We start from the raw sequence: 18,198 nt of genomic DNA, 5'->3' as shown, positions 1-18,198 counted from the left end.
ATATGCTTTGGGAGGACTATTTTGTTAATATTTCATTAGATACTTTGTTAAGCAGCACTAAACAGAGTGATACAAGATTCTAGGGACAGTGGCAGCATGTATCTAGAGGTAATTCAATGAAAATGCTGTGTTCTGAAGTCTGTTGTCAATATTAATGGCATGCTCAAGGATGCCGTATTTAGTCTCAGGTAAAAGCTTAGATTGATGGTGACTAAAAGCTAAATGAAAGTTTGCCAATTATATGTGGTTATCAACATTATAGTTCAGCCTTAAGAGGCTAACAATGAGGGTTCCAGCAATTACAATGACTTAAATTTATGTTAAGGTCACTTTAGCTATGCTGAAAACAATTGCATTAGGAAGAAACAAGGGTGACATACTGTAGCACTTACTGAAAAAACTCTTATTCCAGCAAGAGTAAGCCAACAATTCTTCTACAAGGAGAAAATGACTGATAAATATAACCTGCCTTCAGGCAAACCCTGAAACTCTCCAGCTGGAGTGTTTTCCTCCAGAATGAGTTTCAATGGCATTTTTGTCAAGAAGAATTTCTCAAGACATAGAATATCTGCTGTGGGGAGAAAATGAGAAAAGCAGAAATGCTTACTCACTCTTGAAACCAAACTTGCAAAGGGTTTATTTGGGTAGGCTGAAGTTGAAAGTCACTGTGCTGCTTCATTCAGGACATTCTGTTTTGTATGACTTTCCAGCAACTTAAGTGAATCCATAGCCCCTGCACTTAGACAATCTTGATTTTGTTTTACCGCAGAACAAAACTAAGCTACAAAATCTTGAAATTTTCTGATGTCATGAGTGAACCTGCAGTGAGCATATGATCCAAAGACATGATGGTACTCTTTTTGGGTAGATAACATAGCTAGGATATCTCCTCCAAAGAGCCTTTGATGATAGGTCTTTATTGCCAGTGCGATTAGGCTATTCTTATAGCTGATTCTGAAGGACATCCTTTCAATTATTTTTAACATCTAGTCTTTTTCCTATTTACAATATTTGTACTTCTGGTAGGTGAGTTACCAAGTACATTTACATGCTTCAAGGCATTTATTTGTGATAAAATCAGCTATAGTACCTAATCTAGCAAGAGGAAAAGCTATTAAAATGTAGACGAGAAGTGAGGAAGAAAGTGTAGAAAGCACGTCATGCATAGACATGTTTGTTACTCAACATTTCACATGAAAGAAGATGTTTCAGAATATTTGCATGTCTGACTGTATTTTGTTTAATGAGGCAACATAGATCACCATGTCCTATGAATCTGGGTAAAACAGTGAGAGTGCTCTGAAAGTGCCTGAAGCTCTGCTTGTATATATACAAGCATTTGTTGTTTCTTTAAAGTGTATCTCTGATAAATAAAACCAGTAAGAGTTGTTCATTAAACTTTAAGATATTCTTGATAAAATCTTTTCCGAAAAGGTATTTGAGGAAGAAAGGGTTAGAAAGGGTTATAGATAAGGTATTATCACACCAGAATATCTGTTTTTTAATTGCTGATTTGTTTTCTTTAGGTAGGGGCAGAATATAACAGTGATGTCTTAAGTACTGAGATAGCTTGGATTGCTTGTGATTTTTACTTTACTACAGTATTGCACTCAACCTAAAATAAGAGACAGTTATTTAAATCTGAAGCTCTTTCAAAGCTAGATGTGAATTAGCTTTTCCTGAATTGCAATTCATGGATGACAAAGAGTTCTACTGCTTATCATGCAGAGTGGTTCCATAGTTCAATTTCACCAGTTTAGACAGGGTATCATAGTAATCTGAACTGAATAAAATGTGAAACATCCTTTTCTGCTCTATGATCTCTGATTTAAAATAGAGTGATCAGCTTCTATTATTTCTATTGATGAATTATTTCTGTTTCTATTGATAAATGATTTAATGATCCAGCATGTGGCTGTAGGTGTTTTTCCTGTGCTAACTGGTAGGCTTAGCAGAAACTCTTTGTAGGTAGTCCAAAACAACCTCTTTAATGTACTTTCTCTTCATTCTAAAGATTAATCTTAAGCATACTGTCTGTTCAATAGTTACAACAAATAAATTCTTCTTGAACTGTGATAGTTCTGTATCATGACAATCAAAATCATTATTTATTTCCTCATGATACATCACGTGTCTGTATTTCTCTGTTGCCTCTTGATTTTTACTGCAATTAGTAACTATCTGGGCTAATGATTACCCTGTATTTAATTAAATAATTATGTCCATATCTATCCTGTTCTACTAAGAAAACTGTAAATATTTAGAAATAGTTCATCATCTCCATGTAAAAGAGGAAGAAGACAAGCAGAGCTTCAGTCAAATAAATTAGTTTGCTACTCCAGTTCTGGAGTAGGTTTCCATGTAGACGTTGTTTGTAAATAAAAGTTACTTTTATTCCAGAATAATTATTCTGTTCACAAAACAGCATCAGCTTTGAGACAAAGCTGAGACTTCTAACACTTGGTAAGTTTATCTCCGAATTCCTGCTGTGCAGATGGAACAGTGGGCTGGGGAGCAGCGGGACCGGGAAGCAACAGAGAAGTTGGCAGGTTGGTGAAGAAGATAACAGGTGGCTTGTGAAGTGGAAGCAAGGTCTTTAGTGCAGGCCACACTTGTCTAAGGCAGAATAAAACTTTGAATTCAAGGAAGGGAGGCAGCCTCAGACAAAAGTATGCAAAAGCTGCTGGGCCACTGTCTCAGTTTCAGCTGGGGTGGAATTTTTTTCTTCAGTGTCTGGTATGATGTTAAGTTTTGGTTTGTTAGGAGAAAAATGATTGATGTTTGCAGCAAAAACTGATGTTTGCTGCTAAGCAGTGTTGTAGAGAGCTAAGGCCATGGTCAATGGAGGGTACATAGAGCTGGGAGGGCACGGTATGAGGACAGCTAATTTAAACTTGCCCAAGGTTTATCCCATACTATATGACGTCATGCAGAATGAGTTCTGAAGGGAGCAGGAGTTCATCTTGTTCTCTTTGCGCACTGGGGGGATAGCTGGGCATCAGTTGGTGGGTGGTGAGAAATTGCTTGTGCATTCTTTGTTTTTATATGTTCATATAAATATATATATATATATTCATAACAGTTTTAACTTTTCTCTATCTTAGTAAATAGTTTATCTCACCACACAAGTTCTACTTTATGATTACTATTATTTTAATTTTTTAATTTTAATTCCCTACTCTCTCCCACTGGGAAGAGGGAGGAGTACATGATTTTGTGGTGCTCAGCCTCTTGCAACAATCACATACTGGAGACTGGAGATAGTCTGGGGAGTAAAGGAAAGGAACTGTGAAATTTTGGATGGCCCCACGAAGAAATAGGAAATCTAGGGGGAGTAATGGTTGAAGGATGTTTGCACACTGAGAAGGTGGACCAGCACCAACAGAGGATTGTGGAAGGAAAACACTATTTGTGGTCTCCAAGTGAAACTAGCTTTCTTTTTCTCTCCACTCAGCAACCTTATCAGAGTACAGACTGCTGCAATAGCCAATTAAATTCCTTCTGCAATTGGGAGGCAGGAGGCTGAACTAATTGGCAAGAGACTCATCAAAATGTGAAGTGAGAACAGCTCACTTCGATTCAAACACATGCTTCACTGCACTGTCTTTTGTGGAAGATTTTGAGAAGATAAAGCCATTTGATTCCTTTGTTATAGCAGTGTATCAAATCTCATGGCAAGTGCAGATTGCAAATCTGTGTATATTTTTCACCTTCTACTTTTCAGGGATTGATGACATGATTTTCCTTACTGTTAAAAGGGTGCGTACTCCAAACTAAGTGGCCAACTTACTTTAAGAAAGTAATGTAAGATATATCATACTTTAAAAAGAATACTTAAGAAAGTAAGGTGATAAATAGCTTTCTCCCCGCTTCATTAGGTTTTGTAGGTAGCAGACTGCAGATCAAAGGTTATCGTTTAAACTGTCCACTTTTGTATTAAGCAGTGTTTACATATGTTTGATACTTGATTTTTTTACTATCAGATATATTTAGAGATCTGCTCCTGGTAAATCCTTATCATGTGTTCAGTAGTATATAAATTTCCTTTGTCAGCATTACATATCAATAAGTGCAGCTGGAGAACCCAAGAATATCTGGTGATGTCTTGTAGCATTAGGCAAATATAATGCTAATTACTAAGATATATTTGAAGCAACTTAGAAAGTCATCAAGTATGTATTTTGCTCTGAATCACTTTATTGTTGGACCTTTGCCCAGAAATTCATTTTTATAGAATGGCTCCTGAATTTCTTGTGCAAATAGAAAGTGTATCTCACTTCTGTGTCCACTTTTTTTCTTCTATTTTCTCCTAAGCTGCTGGTGTTAACACTCAGACTATATAAAATTATCAGTTCACATCTCAATTGCACAGGAAGTTTAGCTTCATCTTCATATTAAATCATTGATGGTGGCTTTATTAGATGTTGTATTGATTTTACACAACAGCAACTAAAAGGCAGACTACCTGCCATCATACACTTCATATGTGTATGCTGGGTTTCCAAACAAGTAAATGGGTCTGATAAAACTATATATATAGTCTATATACTATATGCATGCATATCCTAACATATTGTATGCCAATCAGACTGTCCTAAAAAAGGTGTCTGAAAGGTAAAGTGTGAGATTGGCAGAGATCATTAGTTTTTATCAGCCTTTCCCTTGCTTTTAAGATTTTACTGCTGCTCAGTTATCTTTTAGTTAGATCTCATGATACTGAATCAAGGGGCTGTAAAAACAGTATATGATATTCATCATCAGTAAATACAGCATGAAAATGTATATGAGAAAAGCCATATTTCATGTGAGAGAAGGACAACTGAGATGGGTTATAGTAACGTTATTCCATAATATGCTGGTTTTTTCTTTTACTAGGGGATGTATCCTTTTTAAAAGCTAGCCAACAAATATTAACCAAACTCATCTACACAAGTGGTTCTATGAGGAAAAACATTCTGTATTTTGTGCTTTCATATTGTTTAAATGAGACAAAGATAGAATTAGAATCAAAGGTAGATAAGCAGTACCTATCATCTAATTCACCAGATCTTTCTTCTCTTCTATCTTTCCAGATAGGCTTCCAAACCAAGAAAAAGAAATGTGCTGCACTGGGTGGTAAACTAGAAAGGAAAAAATTGAGGTGCTTTTTTTCCTATTAATCTTTTGTTAAAACTGATTTGTTTTCAAATGTATTTTCCAGTGTTTTTTCTTACTGAAGTTAATGTTGAAACTGACAAAGGAATAGGAAGCATGAATGGATCTTAGTCATGCTTTTACATTATTTCCAATAGAATATATAGATTTTCAAGGTCATTAAGTTGCAAAACCTCAGGATGACAGTTCTGGGTCTGGTTCACATGGTCTGATGAACCACGTCTTTTTTTTTTAATATCACTATGTCCTCAGAATACTGGGCAAATTCTATTACCAAGCAATAAGATCAACTAAATTGAGCTTACTAATGTTGAAAACTGTCTTCAACTGAAAGTTAAAGCTGTTGTGTCTGTTATCACAGCTTCTCTTTATGCATTCGTTTTGTTTTACTGTCTTATTTTGTTTTCTGTGAACATCCTGAGTGAATAATTCGAGATATGTCTTTGAATCTAAGCAGTGTTTCATAATCTTGCCTATTTATGTCTGCAAGAATTGTAATTAGTTGGTCATCAAAATTCTACTCAGACGTACATTGATTATGTATATGCATATCTTTAGATTTTATTTGTATAGTGACAATTTCTGGATTAAGAACATACCAACACTTGTGAGTAATCACTGGGCTCCCATTCAGCATTACATCTGTATTCAGCAAAACACTTAAGCATATGCTTAATTTTAACTTTAGCTCAGGTAAGCGTTCAGTTGCCTCCATTCCAGTTCAGCATGTCATTTTAAGTATGTGCCTAACTTCAGGCATATACTAAAATTGCACTAAAGCTAAAATACATTCTTAAGTGTTTTAATTAATGTAGATAGCTGCTTTATTAGGTTTGATGAGATTAACTCTGGCCATTGTGTAACAGGAAATGCCTGTCCACAATTTCATTATAGTTCTACAGACAGGAAAAGTGGAACCGTGTTTCTATGAGCCCAGATTTTTAATGCTGTGCTGTGTACAGTTAACGGTTTTTGTGAATTCTTCCTAACCATTACATAAAGCTGTACCTGGAGGAAATCAAGGCTTCATTCTCCATCTTTCATTAGATCTAGAATGGTCAATAACAACGTGTTTCATTCTTGGAAACCATTTCAGATAATGTATCTAAATGTGATTGAAATTACAAGTGAGAGTGATCGGATAATTGGCTACAAAATCTTGGAATGGAAATGAGTAAACTGTACACAGGTGGTGTGAGGATGTTACAGTGTCTAGCATGTTTCTTACAGTTTTGTTTTATTTTTGATACTGAAAGATTTTATTCACATCAGCAGTCTTTGTTTCAATCCTTTTTCGCTTTTTCTGCTTCAACCTCTACAGTCTTTCTGCACGATTTGTGTGTAGAGCTCTTCGCATTTTTTTATGTTAGATCGTCTCCTATTGCAGTTCATGAAGTCTTTCAACAGTAGGCTGTTAATCCTCTGCCGATTAATATGATTTCAGCGATAATCCTTTCATTTGTTGAATTTTTAAGACATATAATCATTAAAGAAAGTGCTTGACAGATTTTCCATTAGAGAAATACAATAAAGGTGGTGTGTCTTTAATGTACATCGGTAGCACTTCATGTTGCTCATTTATAAAATTAATTTTGCAGATGAAGTAAGTCTAGAGTTAGTAACTGGTCTTTTCCCTTTGATATTACATTTGAAAGCCAGTTAAAGAATAAGTTATTCAGGGAATTTCAGACCAACCAGTGTTAGAATATCTATTTGAAAACTCTTTTCACATCTCCATTGTTACTTTTCTCCTGGAATAAGGGTCAGCATGAGTTCTACCCTGATACTTTAAAGCATCAAGTTATTATGTGGAGAAAAAGCAGAATGTAGTTTAGTATGTGAAATTTACCTTCAGTTAGGCCATAGGATGTAAATTGTATGCAAGAGTTATTCCAGCTATTTGCATGAGTCTTATTCATATAATTGTTTGTTAAATATGTGACTGAAATAATCTTCTAAAGGTCAAGCTGAAGGCTTCAATTGTCTCATAAAAATGATGCACACCATTTTCTTGTTATTAGAGATTTTTGTTTGCTTTTAATTGCCACCTCAGAGACATGACTGTAGTTTTTACACAATTTTTTACTTTTTTTTTTTTTGTCTTTTCTTTCCTCTGATATTACTTGAATTCACCTATATCTCATTTTCCTGCTATTTTATTCACACTGATGTAACAATAGGCAAGAGAAGGCATAGGTACTCAGACAGTAAACAGGTGTGGCCTATCATTACTAGGCTGAAAATTCATATTTGTATACTGAAGACTCAAAGGTAATTCAAGCAGGAGGGGGAAGAAGCAGACACCACAAATCTTTAGGAAAATCAGGTCCTGAACTTGGCAAACCTTTAGCTGATTTTGTCACATATTTGCAGCTTTAAAATGATTTGGCCTTTGCAACAGCCAAAATAAGTGTCCTTTAATCACTTCCAACCTATTAACAGATGGGCAAACAGCTTTTATAAATGGGGCATACAAAATACTCCAGTATCAGCCAAAACTAATTAGTAGCAATATCTGAACTGCAATTTATAAGTGATGGAAATATATATTAATGTAGAGAAACTGATGGTTTGATAGAAATTCCTCTTCAAGCATCATGCCTGGTATTTGTTCTGACCTAGAATGTTCTAAACACTATTAAATAAAACACACTTCCCTCCCCCCCCCCCCCCCCCCCCCCCCCTCTTCTAGCTATTATCTTCCAACAAAACAACGAATTTGGTCATATAATAACTCATTTAGAGGTAGTGTAACTGATAGAAATGGTATTAAGCATGTGGTAATTTAATATGCATGACGGTGTAAAGTGTATACAGCATTAACTGAAGGTAAGCTTTAAGAAATGTAAAAAGTACCAATACAAGACATTATTTATACACCAGTGCCAGATTATATTAAATACATCTTTACACTGCACTATTAATCAGCATATGTAAATTGCATGAAATTAAATTGTGAGATGATAGAAAAATTGCCACATCCATAATTCAGTAGGAAGATCCAGTCAATGCATTGCCATCAGTTCTGCAGAATGAATTTTACAGAGACATTTGTAGTGCAGGCAGCTGCTGTACCTAAGTGAAGACTTGATTGTATGCTTGATATTTCAAACAAGCACTTGTCCATATCTTCCATATTTTTTTGTTATTATGGTATTAAAATGATTAAGTAGTCGCAGACTCAGGATTGTTCTGAAACATGTTTTCCTAAAAAAAGCATCAATTTATATTTGTTCTCTCTCGTGTAGATAATCATCTCTGTTAACCTTTTTCTAAAAATTGGGGGAAAAAAAGGAAAAAAAAAACAACAATAGAAACATTGTGTGCATTCTTTATGTGCATATATCTAATAAATCAGGTACTTCCCTTCATGTGCATCTGACATAATGATGTCCCTGGTCTTTGAAGACAGTGGATCTAATTGGTTCTGCAATGTAGTCCTTGGATATCCTAATGCTTGATACAGTAAATAAGCATTACCTGCAAACTGGCTAGACCTGTCTAGAATTGACCATGGAGATGAGTCCACTCATGGCATCCTCTGTGCAACTCAAGAAACTGCAATTTCTTTAAAACCCTGCAAGCAAGTTGAAATGTTGTTCTCTGTTATAATTTCTGAGAAAAATAATCAATACTGTCGGTATAGAGATGAGTTAAGCTGATAGATGAATTTTTTGTTCATGTGAGAAGATACCAAGGGTATATCAGGTTGTGAGTGGTGAGACTGTGGTCCTGTACTGGGAAGTTATATGAAATACCTGAAGATTTTTTAGCCAGTGGAGAGATCAAGATTTATGGGACAGATTTTTCTTTGTGGCACAAACTGAAATGATGAATAAGTGCAAATGATACTTTTTAATTATAAAAAGATGGCCTGATTAAAAGTCTTGCAGGCTCTTGGCTAGAAGGAGAAAGTGCTGTAAAACACCAGAAAATACCTAGTTTGAAATTCATAATCTAATCTATTTCATCTTCAAAAAATGATTATAACAACAAAATAAAAATCCAGTCAAGCAAGTAAAATCACAAGACTTTGAGTAGTGCTCAGATCTCCAAATCTCAAGCATTTTTATCTGATTAACACCTTGCTTAATTAAGACAAGGCATCAAAAAACATTTTCATATCAAAGTATATTTCAAGCAGATTGGTTTAGTCTTGGCATAATCTGGATGTAGTGAGTAAAACTGCAACTGACTTTACAACATATAGTTACTCACTCATGACCTTAACTATAAAAATGACTATTTACTTGAGAGAAAAAGAAAGCTCTAAATGTGTTAGATGGGAAAAAAAAAAATAAAATAAAAAAATCCTCAGTTATATTTCAGTTTGCATTTCTGTCAGTTAAACAGCTTCAAATGCAAAATCTAGTGCTTTGATTAACCACTTCAGAGAGTGCATTTTATGTTGTATTTTTTTAAAAAAATTTTATAATTAAGACAAAATTTATATATTTCTGGGTTTAAAAATGATTTTTTATTAGTTTTTCCACAACAGAAACATATACAGTTCAGGTTATTGAATATCTTGTTGGGTCTGGTGTTTTTGCTGTCTTATTTTGAAAGGAAGAACTCCAATACAGCCTTTCTTTGTATGTTCTTCTGAAAAGGATTGACTTCAATACATTTCCATGTACTTGTAAAATGTTTTGTTTGTTTGTTTGTTTGTTTTAATTTAATGGAAAATTTCCTGTCTAATTTCCTGACACATTAATAAAGGCTATGAAAGTTAGCATGCAGATAGAAGGGATACTTGAGATACTTAATGGTTTCAGAATGTCTATCTACTAGATACTATGTCCATTGTAAGAAATATATATATACATATATCTAAAAAAATCAAAATTGCTTTTCACATTAGGTATGATTTTTGCATGGTCCTGGGTGGGATGGAAAATGCTTTGTGATTGAATGAGAATGGAAAATATTAAAGATGTATAAAATAGTAACGTAATCTTTATTGACAAAAGCATGGGAATTCGGCAGATCTATATATCTGTAACAAAACATTTGTTAAGTAGATTTGAATGGTTATTCTGTAATTGTAAATGGTAAATCACCATTGGTTTCTTTTCAGTCTTTTCAAGCTATTCATGTAAATGAACAGTTTGTGTGTGATTTTGTAATTATTTTAAGTGCAAACTGAAATTTGTGTACTAGAATTTTGATTCATAGTTCAAACATTTTTCTACCAAACTGAAGAATAAATTTTCTCTGCTTTAATTTCTAGTGATAAATGCCTTTCCCTTCAAGCCCCAAAGAAGCTAAAGAAGAATGTAACTCACCCAGAAATATCTGAAGCTGTTTGTGATAGTAGAAAGCATCCTATCAATAGAGAAGAGCTTGAAGCAGTCATTTGCATTCAAAGATATGTGAGAGGGTGGCTTGTACGTAGGGCATATAAAAGAATAAAGATCAAGGTAATGTTTTGATTGTTTAATCCACATACTGCTTAAATTCTAGTAGTGTAAGAATTATTACTGTTTGGCAATGGAAAAAAAAAATAAACAACTCTGCTTAGCTAGTTTGTCTGCCATTGCTGTTCTGCACATTCAAGGTCAGAGCTAATTCAGTGATAGTTCTCTACTGGAAACTGTTTCTATCACTTGGCTGTAAAAATTCTCTCTATTATTTTTAGAAGAGAATAGCTTGTGTGACCTATGATCCTTTTGCTTTTAAATACTCTTGTTATACATGTGTATTGTATTGTTAATTGAAGCGCTTGCAGTTTTTAAGGTAAACAAGCTATGGATAGCAGATTGTTATTGCACTCTTCTTCCTCCAGCTCCATTTTATGCTTGAACTACTGAACAAAAAACATGGATTCTACAGTGTAGTTACTGTTCTTGTTTTTCAACAAGTATTGTTAAATGAAATGTCATTTCCTGAGAAATGATGCCATAATACACACTTCAGATTTCAGTCTCAGAGTTCATATCAAGTTAGAAGAGCTTATGCATATTGCAGGTTGGGTGCTTGTGGAGAGTGAGCAACTTCAGTTAAGATATCATTTTTCTAGTGATGTCTAAGCCCCTTGTATGAGAAGCATGCCATAAGAAAACTTGTATCTCATTGAAGTAAGTGGGTCAAGTAGGAACCGAGTCATTCATTAACTATCTATTTTATTAGTTTTCCAGAATCCTAAAATAGGTGGTAAAAATCAGGTCATATTATTTGGTAATCATCAACCTTTAAAAATATTCCTTCACTTCATATACAGGAGGAGAAGTAGGTTTTTCTGCTGATATAATTAACAATGAGGTAAAACTCCATGTCTTGATATCTACTTCTGGGCTGCAGGAGGCAAATATGTATTTTTCCTCCTGTGACATACTTTTAATCAAAAAACAAATGTCAAACATAAAGTTTCTCACCTTGCCAAGTTCACCGTTCCACTTTTCCTCTGCTGAGATACAGAACCTTGTTCTTCCATCCAGGCTCTGCAGATAGTATTTTCTATTTCACACAGTTCCTGACCTAATTCTGTAATTTGGAATAAAATGTGTTTATCCAAAAATAGTTTTATCCAATAGTTTAATCAGCTCTGGAATCTACTATTTTGTATCAGCACCGTGGATTGGAATTTATTCTTGTTTTCTTTTAAGATTTTCTTATATGCTGCACACCTCTTGGTTCCATCTCCTCATCTGTTTGGTTTTTTTAGTCATTTTTTCCTTGTTTCTTACAGTAATGAAGGTGAAATATATCTTTAATTACAGTCAGCAAGTCATGGTCTATCCTTACTAGTGGCAGTAAAGTGCTACCGTAACATGATGGCACGCATTAGAAGTCGAGCTGGTGTTTTGGATCTGTCTACGCCACTTCGTTATTTTGAATTAGAGGAGTGGATGGACAAGAAAAAATGTAAGTAATTGCATTTAACACAAAATTCGTAATTCCAGTTGTCTGGCATTTCTTAAGTAATATTCCACAACACAATCATTTTTAAATGGTGCAAGGCAGATTTCATTTCCCCTAATGGACAGCTGTATTTCTAAGATGTCATTCTAGTACTTCAGAATTGTAGAATTTAGTTTGAATAAAGAGACTCTCCCCGTCACTTCATAAAGAAATTAATAATTATTATTGTTGTGTCAACATGATGTGGGTCTCAGACTACTAACTGTTAAGTGATGGGCAATATCATGTAATGTCAAGAAGGAGGATTTCTGATGACATAGTATATGAGAAAGTGCAAAACTGAGTACCATCTTACTTGTCTTAATGCTTAACTCTTTTCATTCATTCTGACTATTATGCCTTCCCTAGTATTATTGATGTTATTTTTTAAGGATCATGTGAAAAATGAATAGTACTCATATTCTCTCCTACAAAGAAACAAATAACCTGTATGTTTAGGGAGACTTGAAAAGAAAGTACCTTCACAGATTTTTTTGGAGCAATCTATGTATAGAAAATTTTATTAGACTAATTTTACACTTGTTTTTGTTTCTTCTGACTGATGACTTTCCTGTACAGTCAAGCAAGTGTAATAGGGAAGGATACATGTTATAGTTCAGCTGCATGTTACAAAACTCATAGACAGACACAACTTCATTGACTGGGAGGAGCATAAGTGTCACTAGCTTGAAGGCTGCTTTTTTTTTTTATGGTTCTCATGATAAGTAAGCAAAATGATGTTGAAAGAAAAAGAAATACTTGACTAATACCAAAGCTGCCTGTTTCCAGATGCTCTGCTCACTGCCTTCTGCATTCTTTGAATATTAATATTTATGTCATTCTTATTACCCAAAGGAATTGGGAAGATATTAAAGAAAAAACTGTTTAGATTGCAAAATAAAATCTAAATTTCCTTTTTAAGTAATCTGTTGCCCTTCAAATTTCTCTTCCAGAAGAAGATGTGGATGCTGCATTACAGGGGAGATTTAAGATTAGATGAGAGCTTACAGTAGAGAATAGCTTTGCTGGTAGGAAAAAGCTGAGAAAACAAAAATTAGTTTGAATTTTCAACTATGTGTCAAAGCAACACTTCACACTGAACTTAGATGTGCTGCTCTAGTTTTTTCTACTCTAAATAAACATTACAGAGAAACAAAAATATATTACCCATTAAAAACTGAAAGTTGATTCTGATTGATTCCTACACCTTTTGAGCATGAAATGTATTAATTGCTTAAATTTTGATTCCAATTTTCACTCACTCCTTTGAGTCAACATCCATAAAGTTTTACATTTGAGCACAGAGAAGGAGGATTTTAATACTTAATTTGAACATATTCTGTGGGTAGGTTTTGAGTTCCCTCTGAATGCAGTCCTGATGCAAATCATGTAATTAATGTATTTTTGGAAAAAATAGCTTCTGGAGGTTGATGACATAGTCTCAGTGTTTACTTCAAAATTCCATAACCAGGTCTTGTATTCCTATCACCACATATGAAATATGTATGTACATACTTTACATACTGTATACATTAATGAGTTTTTTTCCCCTCCTATGTTATGAAAAAAATAAGCAAAACTAATTCCTAGGCTGTAGTCTATATCCTCCTGAAATGTGGATCATTTTTCCAGGTTTAATAGTTCGTAACACACTGGGTGATGTTGGCTGACTGAAAAATTTGTACTGTTCTTCATATTGTGATGAAATGCTCTTCAATGGTTGTCACTGGTGCTTTTAACAGGAATTCGTAACGTTATTCCTTCAAAGCATCTTTGTAGATATTACAGGATATTGCAGCTCAGTATATTTTCTTTTGTTGTCATTTTGTCATTATGGTCTTCAAAAATTAGAGTGCAAAGTCTGACTTAAAAGGCAGATCCTGTTTTTCTGGAATGCTAAAGTGACATTAATTTGCTCTTCTTTGATGAAGACAGAAGCAGACATTATAGATGCTCACACGTAGCATAGAATGTAATTTGATCTATTACTGTTAACCCTTACAGGAAAGTTATTGGTTCCATTAATAGATAGTAAATTAGCTAGACAGATATCCTTCCTCTCTCAGGGAGGAAGGTTTTTTGCACCAATTCTGAAAAAAATATGTGGGCTAGGTAGATCAGCTGTGGACCTCAAGGTATAGATGATTAAGGATTTCCATTTCTAATTCATACTTTATCCTCCCTGAGCAGTGCAAACTAACCACACAGTACCTATTTCTGAATTTATGTATATGTCTAAGCTATATTTTTAAATATATTAAATTTGTTAAAAAAAAAAATTAATGTAAATGTCTCTGGTTTTTTTCTAATTGTCCTTGGCAAGGCATCTTCAGGCATCTATATTATGACTTTACTAGAGGCAACGTCTTACAATGGGAATTTTTTCACCTGCATTTAATTTTAGGGGCAACAATTTAGTATTGTTAGATAGTATATAACATAATATATATAATATAGTATTTTAGATAGGTTAAGCATGTTTGCCAAAAAAAAAAAAAAAAAAAAAAAAAAAAAAAAAAGAGTATGAACCACTCTGTCTGCTTGCTTCAGCCTCTTTCTATGAGCCCAGTTTTGCAGGGACTAACTAATCAGTTTTCCCTGCTGAGAGATTCTTATATGGGGAGAGAATTATTTCAACCTATCTGTTCCTCTTGGTGTTTGGTAAGGGTAATGTGAGTTTCACTTTACTGCAAAATTCAGCCAGCAGCAAGCTACCCAATCATCAGATCTCCACATAAGCCTATGTTTCCATACTTAGTTTATCAAATGGATTTCCTTGATCCTAAAGAAAATATTTCTAGAAAAATTGGTGCCTAATAGCATATTGTAAATACATATCTAATGGAATTTTCTCTTCTTAGTTTATGAAGCAATGTTTTCCAAGAGACAGTTTGGCCAAAATCTGGACAGAGATCATCTACCTGAATTTTTTAGAGACTGTGGATATTTTATACCTGCCAGCAAAATACAACAGATCTTTCAGCTGGTCTTTCCAGGCAAGTAGTTATTTAAAAATGCTTTGTAATGGTACGAAAAGAAAAGTTCAAATGCAAGTGTAGACTTTGGGTCATTTGTTTTCATTGCGTAATGAAGCTACTGCTCTTAAAAGCATAGGTGATGTTCTTTTTGGAAAGGAATCATTTTATCTTTATACTTGAAATAAAGTACATTTTGTTGAATTGCACTGTGTCTAAGAACACTGGAGTACAATTCCATACTATCTTGAAATGTTGTAAGAGAATGTAGAGAAATTTTGTAACAGGTCTGCATTTGCAGGAGCCTCCAGGAAAAAGACTTGCCTTATTCCCTGGTTTGTAATGTCAGTTGTACTTGCTTTCCATCACTCTTAAGCAACACAGAACAATTAAATTTTAAAAATGTTCACAAATGAATAGATTAATGTAAATAGCATAATATGTCATGAGTTAAGGTATAATGTACTGTAAACAGAAGGGAGAATGTTGCCCTTTAAAAATAGAAAATAAAAGAGAAGTAATTAATCAAGCCCTTCAAATAAAGCTAGAGTTTCATCTTCCTTCTGTTTTTTTCTCCTTCCTGGGGCAGTCAGTTGGGAAACCTGCAATACTCTGCTCTTACTGCAGATTAGCATCTCCTGGCTAAGACTTATAGAGGCAGCCTCTTTGAGAACCTCACAGGGTGAGATGAGAGATGCCATTACCCATTTCTCCTTTATGGCAGCATGCTTTTGTTTTATAATGACTTACGTAGGTGCTGTGAACCAAAATGACCTAAACATAGGTTTATATTACTTCTGTGTCTTAAGATTGACATCCACCTCAACTGGGACATTCTTGCAGATGGTGGTCTTTGGATGTTACAATTAATTCCATATATCAGCTTTTTGAAAGAATGCTTTTGAAATACAACTTCCTTTAGTGAGAGAAATCCATGTTTAATTGGTGCCTTTGCTTTGTTAATGACCTACACAGGTTTTCTTCTTATGATGTACATATATTATATATATATTGCTGTCTTCTAGCTATCTCAAAGTTCAGGCTGCATCTTTGAGATGAAGGTGATCTCTCTGAGTGTCTGACCACATGTACTTGCACGTTATGCTGCTTCTCAGTGTTGGCTCCTAGTAAATGCAATTAATTTATGAAGGAAAATCATGTATTATATGTCATTTAGGTCACATTCCTAAGACAGTGTGAATAAGACCAGGTATTTTTAGTCATTTATTCAGTCCCCATCACTATGGTAACAGGAGATTTTGTGTCTGTAAGACAGATTTCTGTCTTATATCCTAGATTTGGGAGACTATTGCTACTTTATGCTGTGTTAACAGTCAGACCAGGAAAGGTTCATGCTTCCCCACTCATTATTTAATTTATTTAGAATCTCTTAGATATGAGGTGTTATCAAGACTGGTTCACCCATTTGAAGCAGGGTATGAGCTTCTTATTCATGTCAAGTTTTAAACCCTCTGAAATTATGGATGTGTAAATGATGAATAATTGCTGAAATGTAGAGATGTGCTAGTGTCTAAAGGGCACCCATAAAATGGTTTCTAACATGAAAGCATTTTGAATAAATGGCACTTATCTATAAAGTGCCCTCTCTTTTTCAATTTTATAATACAAATGTCATTATTTCTGAAGATAAGTTATTAACAGAGTATAACCTTGCTAAATTGCCTTAGGAAAGAGACTGCAATTGGCTGAGTGTTTTGAATTTCTTAATATGGATTTGATGCAACTGTCTCCTGTGCCTGTACAGAGCATCTAATACCATCAAACTGCCTATTTAGGAATGGAAAGATAAGGTGTGTATGTGTGTGGGCAGGGTGTTGGAGAGAACTACTAGCAATAACTGTTCGGAGCTTTTGGGGTGTTGATTGTGTCTTATATGGCCATGCTGCAAATGCAGTGAAACTTATAAAAGAGGAAAAGATGCCCTTGACTTGAGGCTATTTACTGTGAACACAGGAAGTATAAAATAATTCAAATCTTCTCTTTAAAATTTTTGTATCTCTCTCTCTTTTTTTTTTTTTTAAATTTTCTCCTTTCTCCCTCCCCTCCCTTCCCTCTTTTTTCTTTCTCCATATATATCTCATTGTTAAATGTCCTGTCACCTTTCCGTTTCCAGTAATGAAAAGATGAGTACTATCTTTGGCTAACAGTAATTAAGGCAGTAAAAGCTTGAGACTTTTTATTTTACGTGTTCTCATGATAGTTTTAATTACATCACTCCCACATAACTACAAATCAGATTTAGTATGGATCTGCCTATTTGAAACAGTTTATTTTTTGTAAAAGTTAGAAACTGAAGATAGTAAAAAATATTGGAATAAAGCAAGAATATTTGTAGGGAAATACAAATAGTTATTATTATTTAGAAACATAAGAATAGGAAAGATGACTATCCATTGTAAAATACCTGCAATGTGAATTAAAAATACCAGGTGGAATAGAGAAAAAAATAAAATGAAATAACATATGTATGTCCACTAGACATACTGTTTTGCATAGCTACTTAATGTAAGAAAAACTAGTACAATTTGACCATAATGACAATAATGATGACACTTTTAGGAACTAAAGAAGGCACTGGTACCTGGAGTGGACTTGCAGATGCTGAATACAGACTTGTACAGAAAAACAAGTTTGTGATTTACTATTTGCTTTTCAACTTCTGAAGGAGAAACTGAGTTTTCTTTTGGTCAAATTAATTTCATTGAAGATGGTTCTCTAGATGTTTCTGTATATATCTTCCTTTCTGCAGTGGGAGGAAGAGTGGCTTGGTTATTAGCTAGCACATTGCTCACTGAGAAACTGACCAGGATTATTAATTGAATGGTTTTAGATCAGTGGTGAGGTTTAGTTCCCAGTTTCAAGAAAAGGCCATTTAAAACTAACATCATAATGCAGTGCTTTTTAGATTTCATATACAGATAGTGATGATATTTTGTCATATTTAAAACCAGTTTGTTCTGCTGCTTCATTCTGATGAGAGAAAACCTCACCCCCACACCACTGTGCTTTTTTGTTTGAACAAAATAATTAACTAGTCTATTTTTGGCCTTGTATTTGAAGTATCCATTGAAATAATACTGAATATTCCTGATATATATTTACAGACATTTTTCCTGTAGTAGAAAGCTTACTTTTTTTTTTCCTCTGA

General features: G+C 34.2%; 1 protein-coding gene across 4 annotated transcripts in view; it reads left to right on the top strand.

Moving 5' to 3' along the window:
- Positions 1-18,198, top strand: part of IQCM (IQ motif containing M) — a 130,828-nt gene that overhangs the window by 61,751 nt on the left and 50,879 nt on the right. For all 4 annotated transcript variants that reach the window (XM_015861182.2, XM_015861183.2, XM_015861181.2 and 1 more), the window contains 4 exons: positions 5,073-5,140; positions 10,385-10,574; positions 11,874-12,018; positions 14,916-15,050. In XM_015861182.2, coding sequence (XP_015716668.1) covers positions 5,073-5,140; positions 10,385-10,574; positions 11,874-12,018; positions 14,916-15,050 — 538 coding nt within the window. The remainder of the gene's footprint in view (positions 1-5,072; positions 5,141-10,384; positions 10,575-11,873; positions 12,019-14,915; positions 15,051-18,198) is intronic.

This window comes from Coturnix japonica, chromosome 4 (assembly GCF_001577835.2).
Source record: "Coturnix japonica isolate 7356 chromosome 4, Coturnix japonica 2.1, whole genome shotgun sequence".
In the NCBI taxonomy this organism is placed as follows: Eukaryota; Metazoa; Chordata; class Aves; order Galliformes; family Phasianidae; genus Coturnix; species Coturnix japonica.
This window is presented reverse-complemented; position numbering and strand designations above follow the sequence as displayed.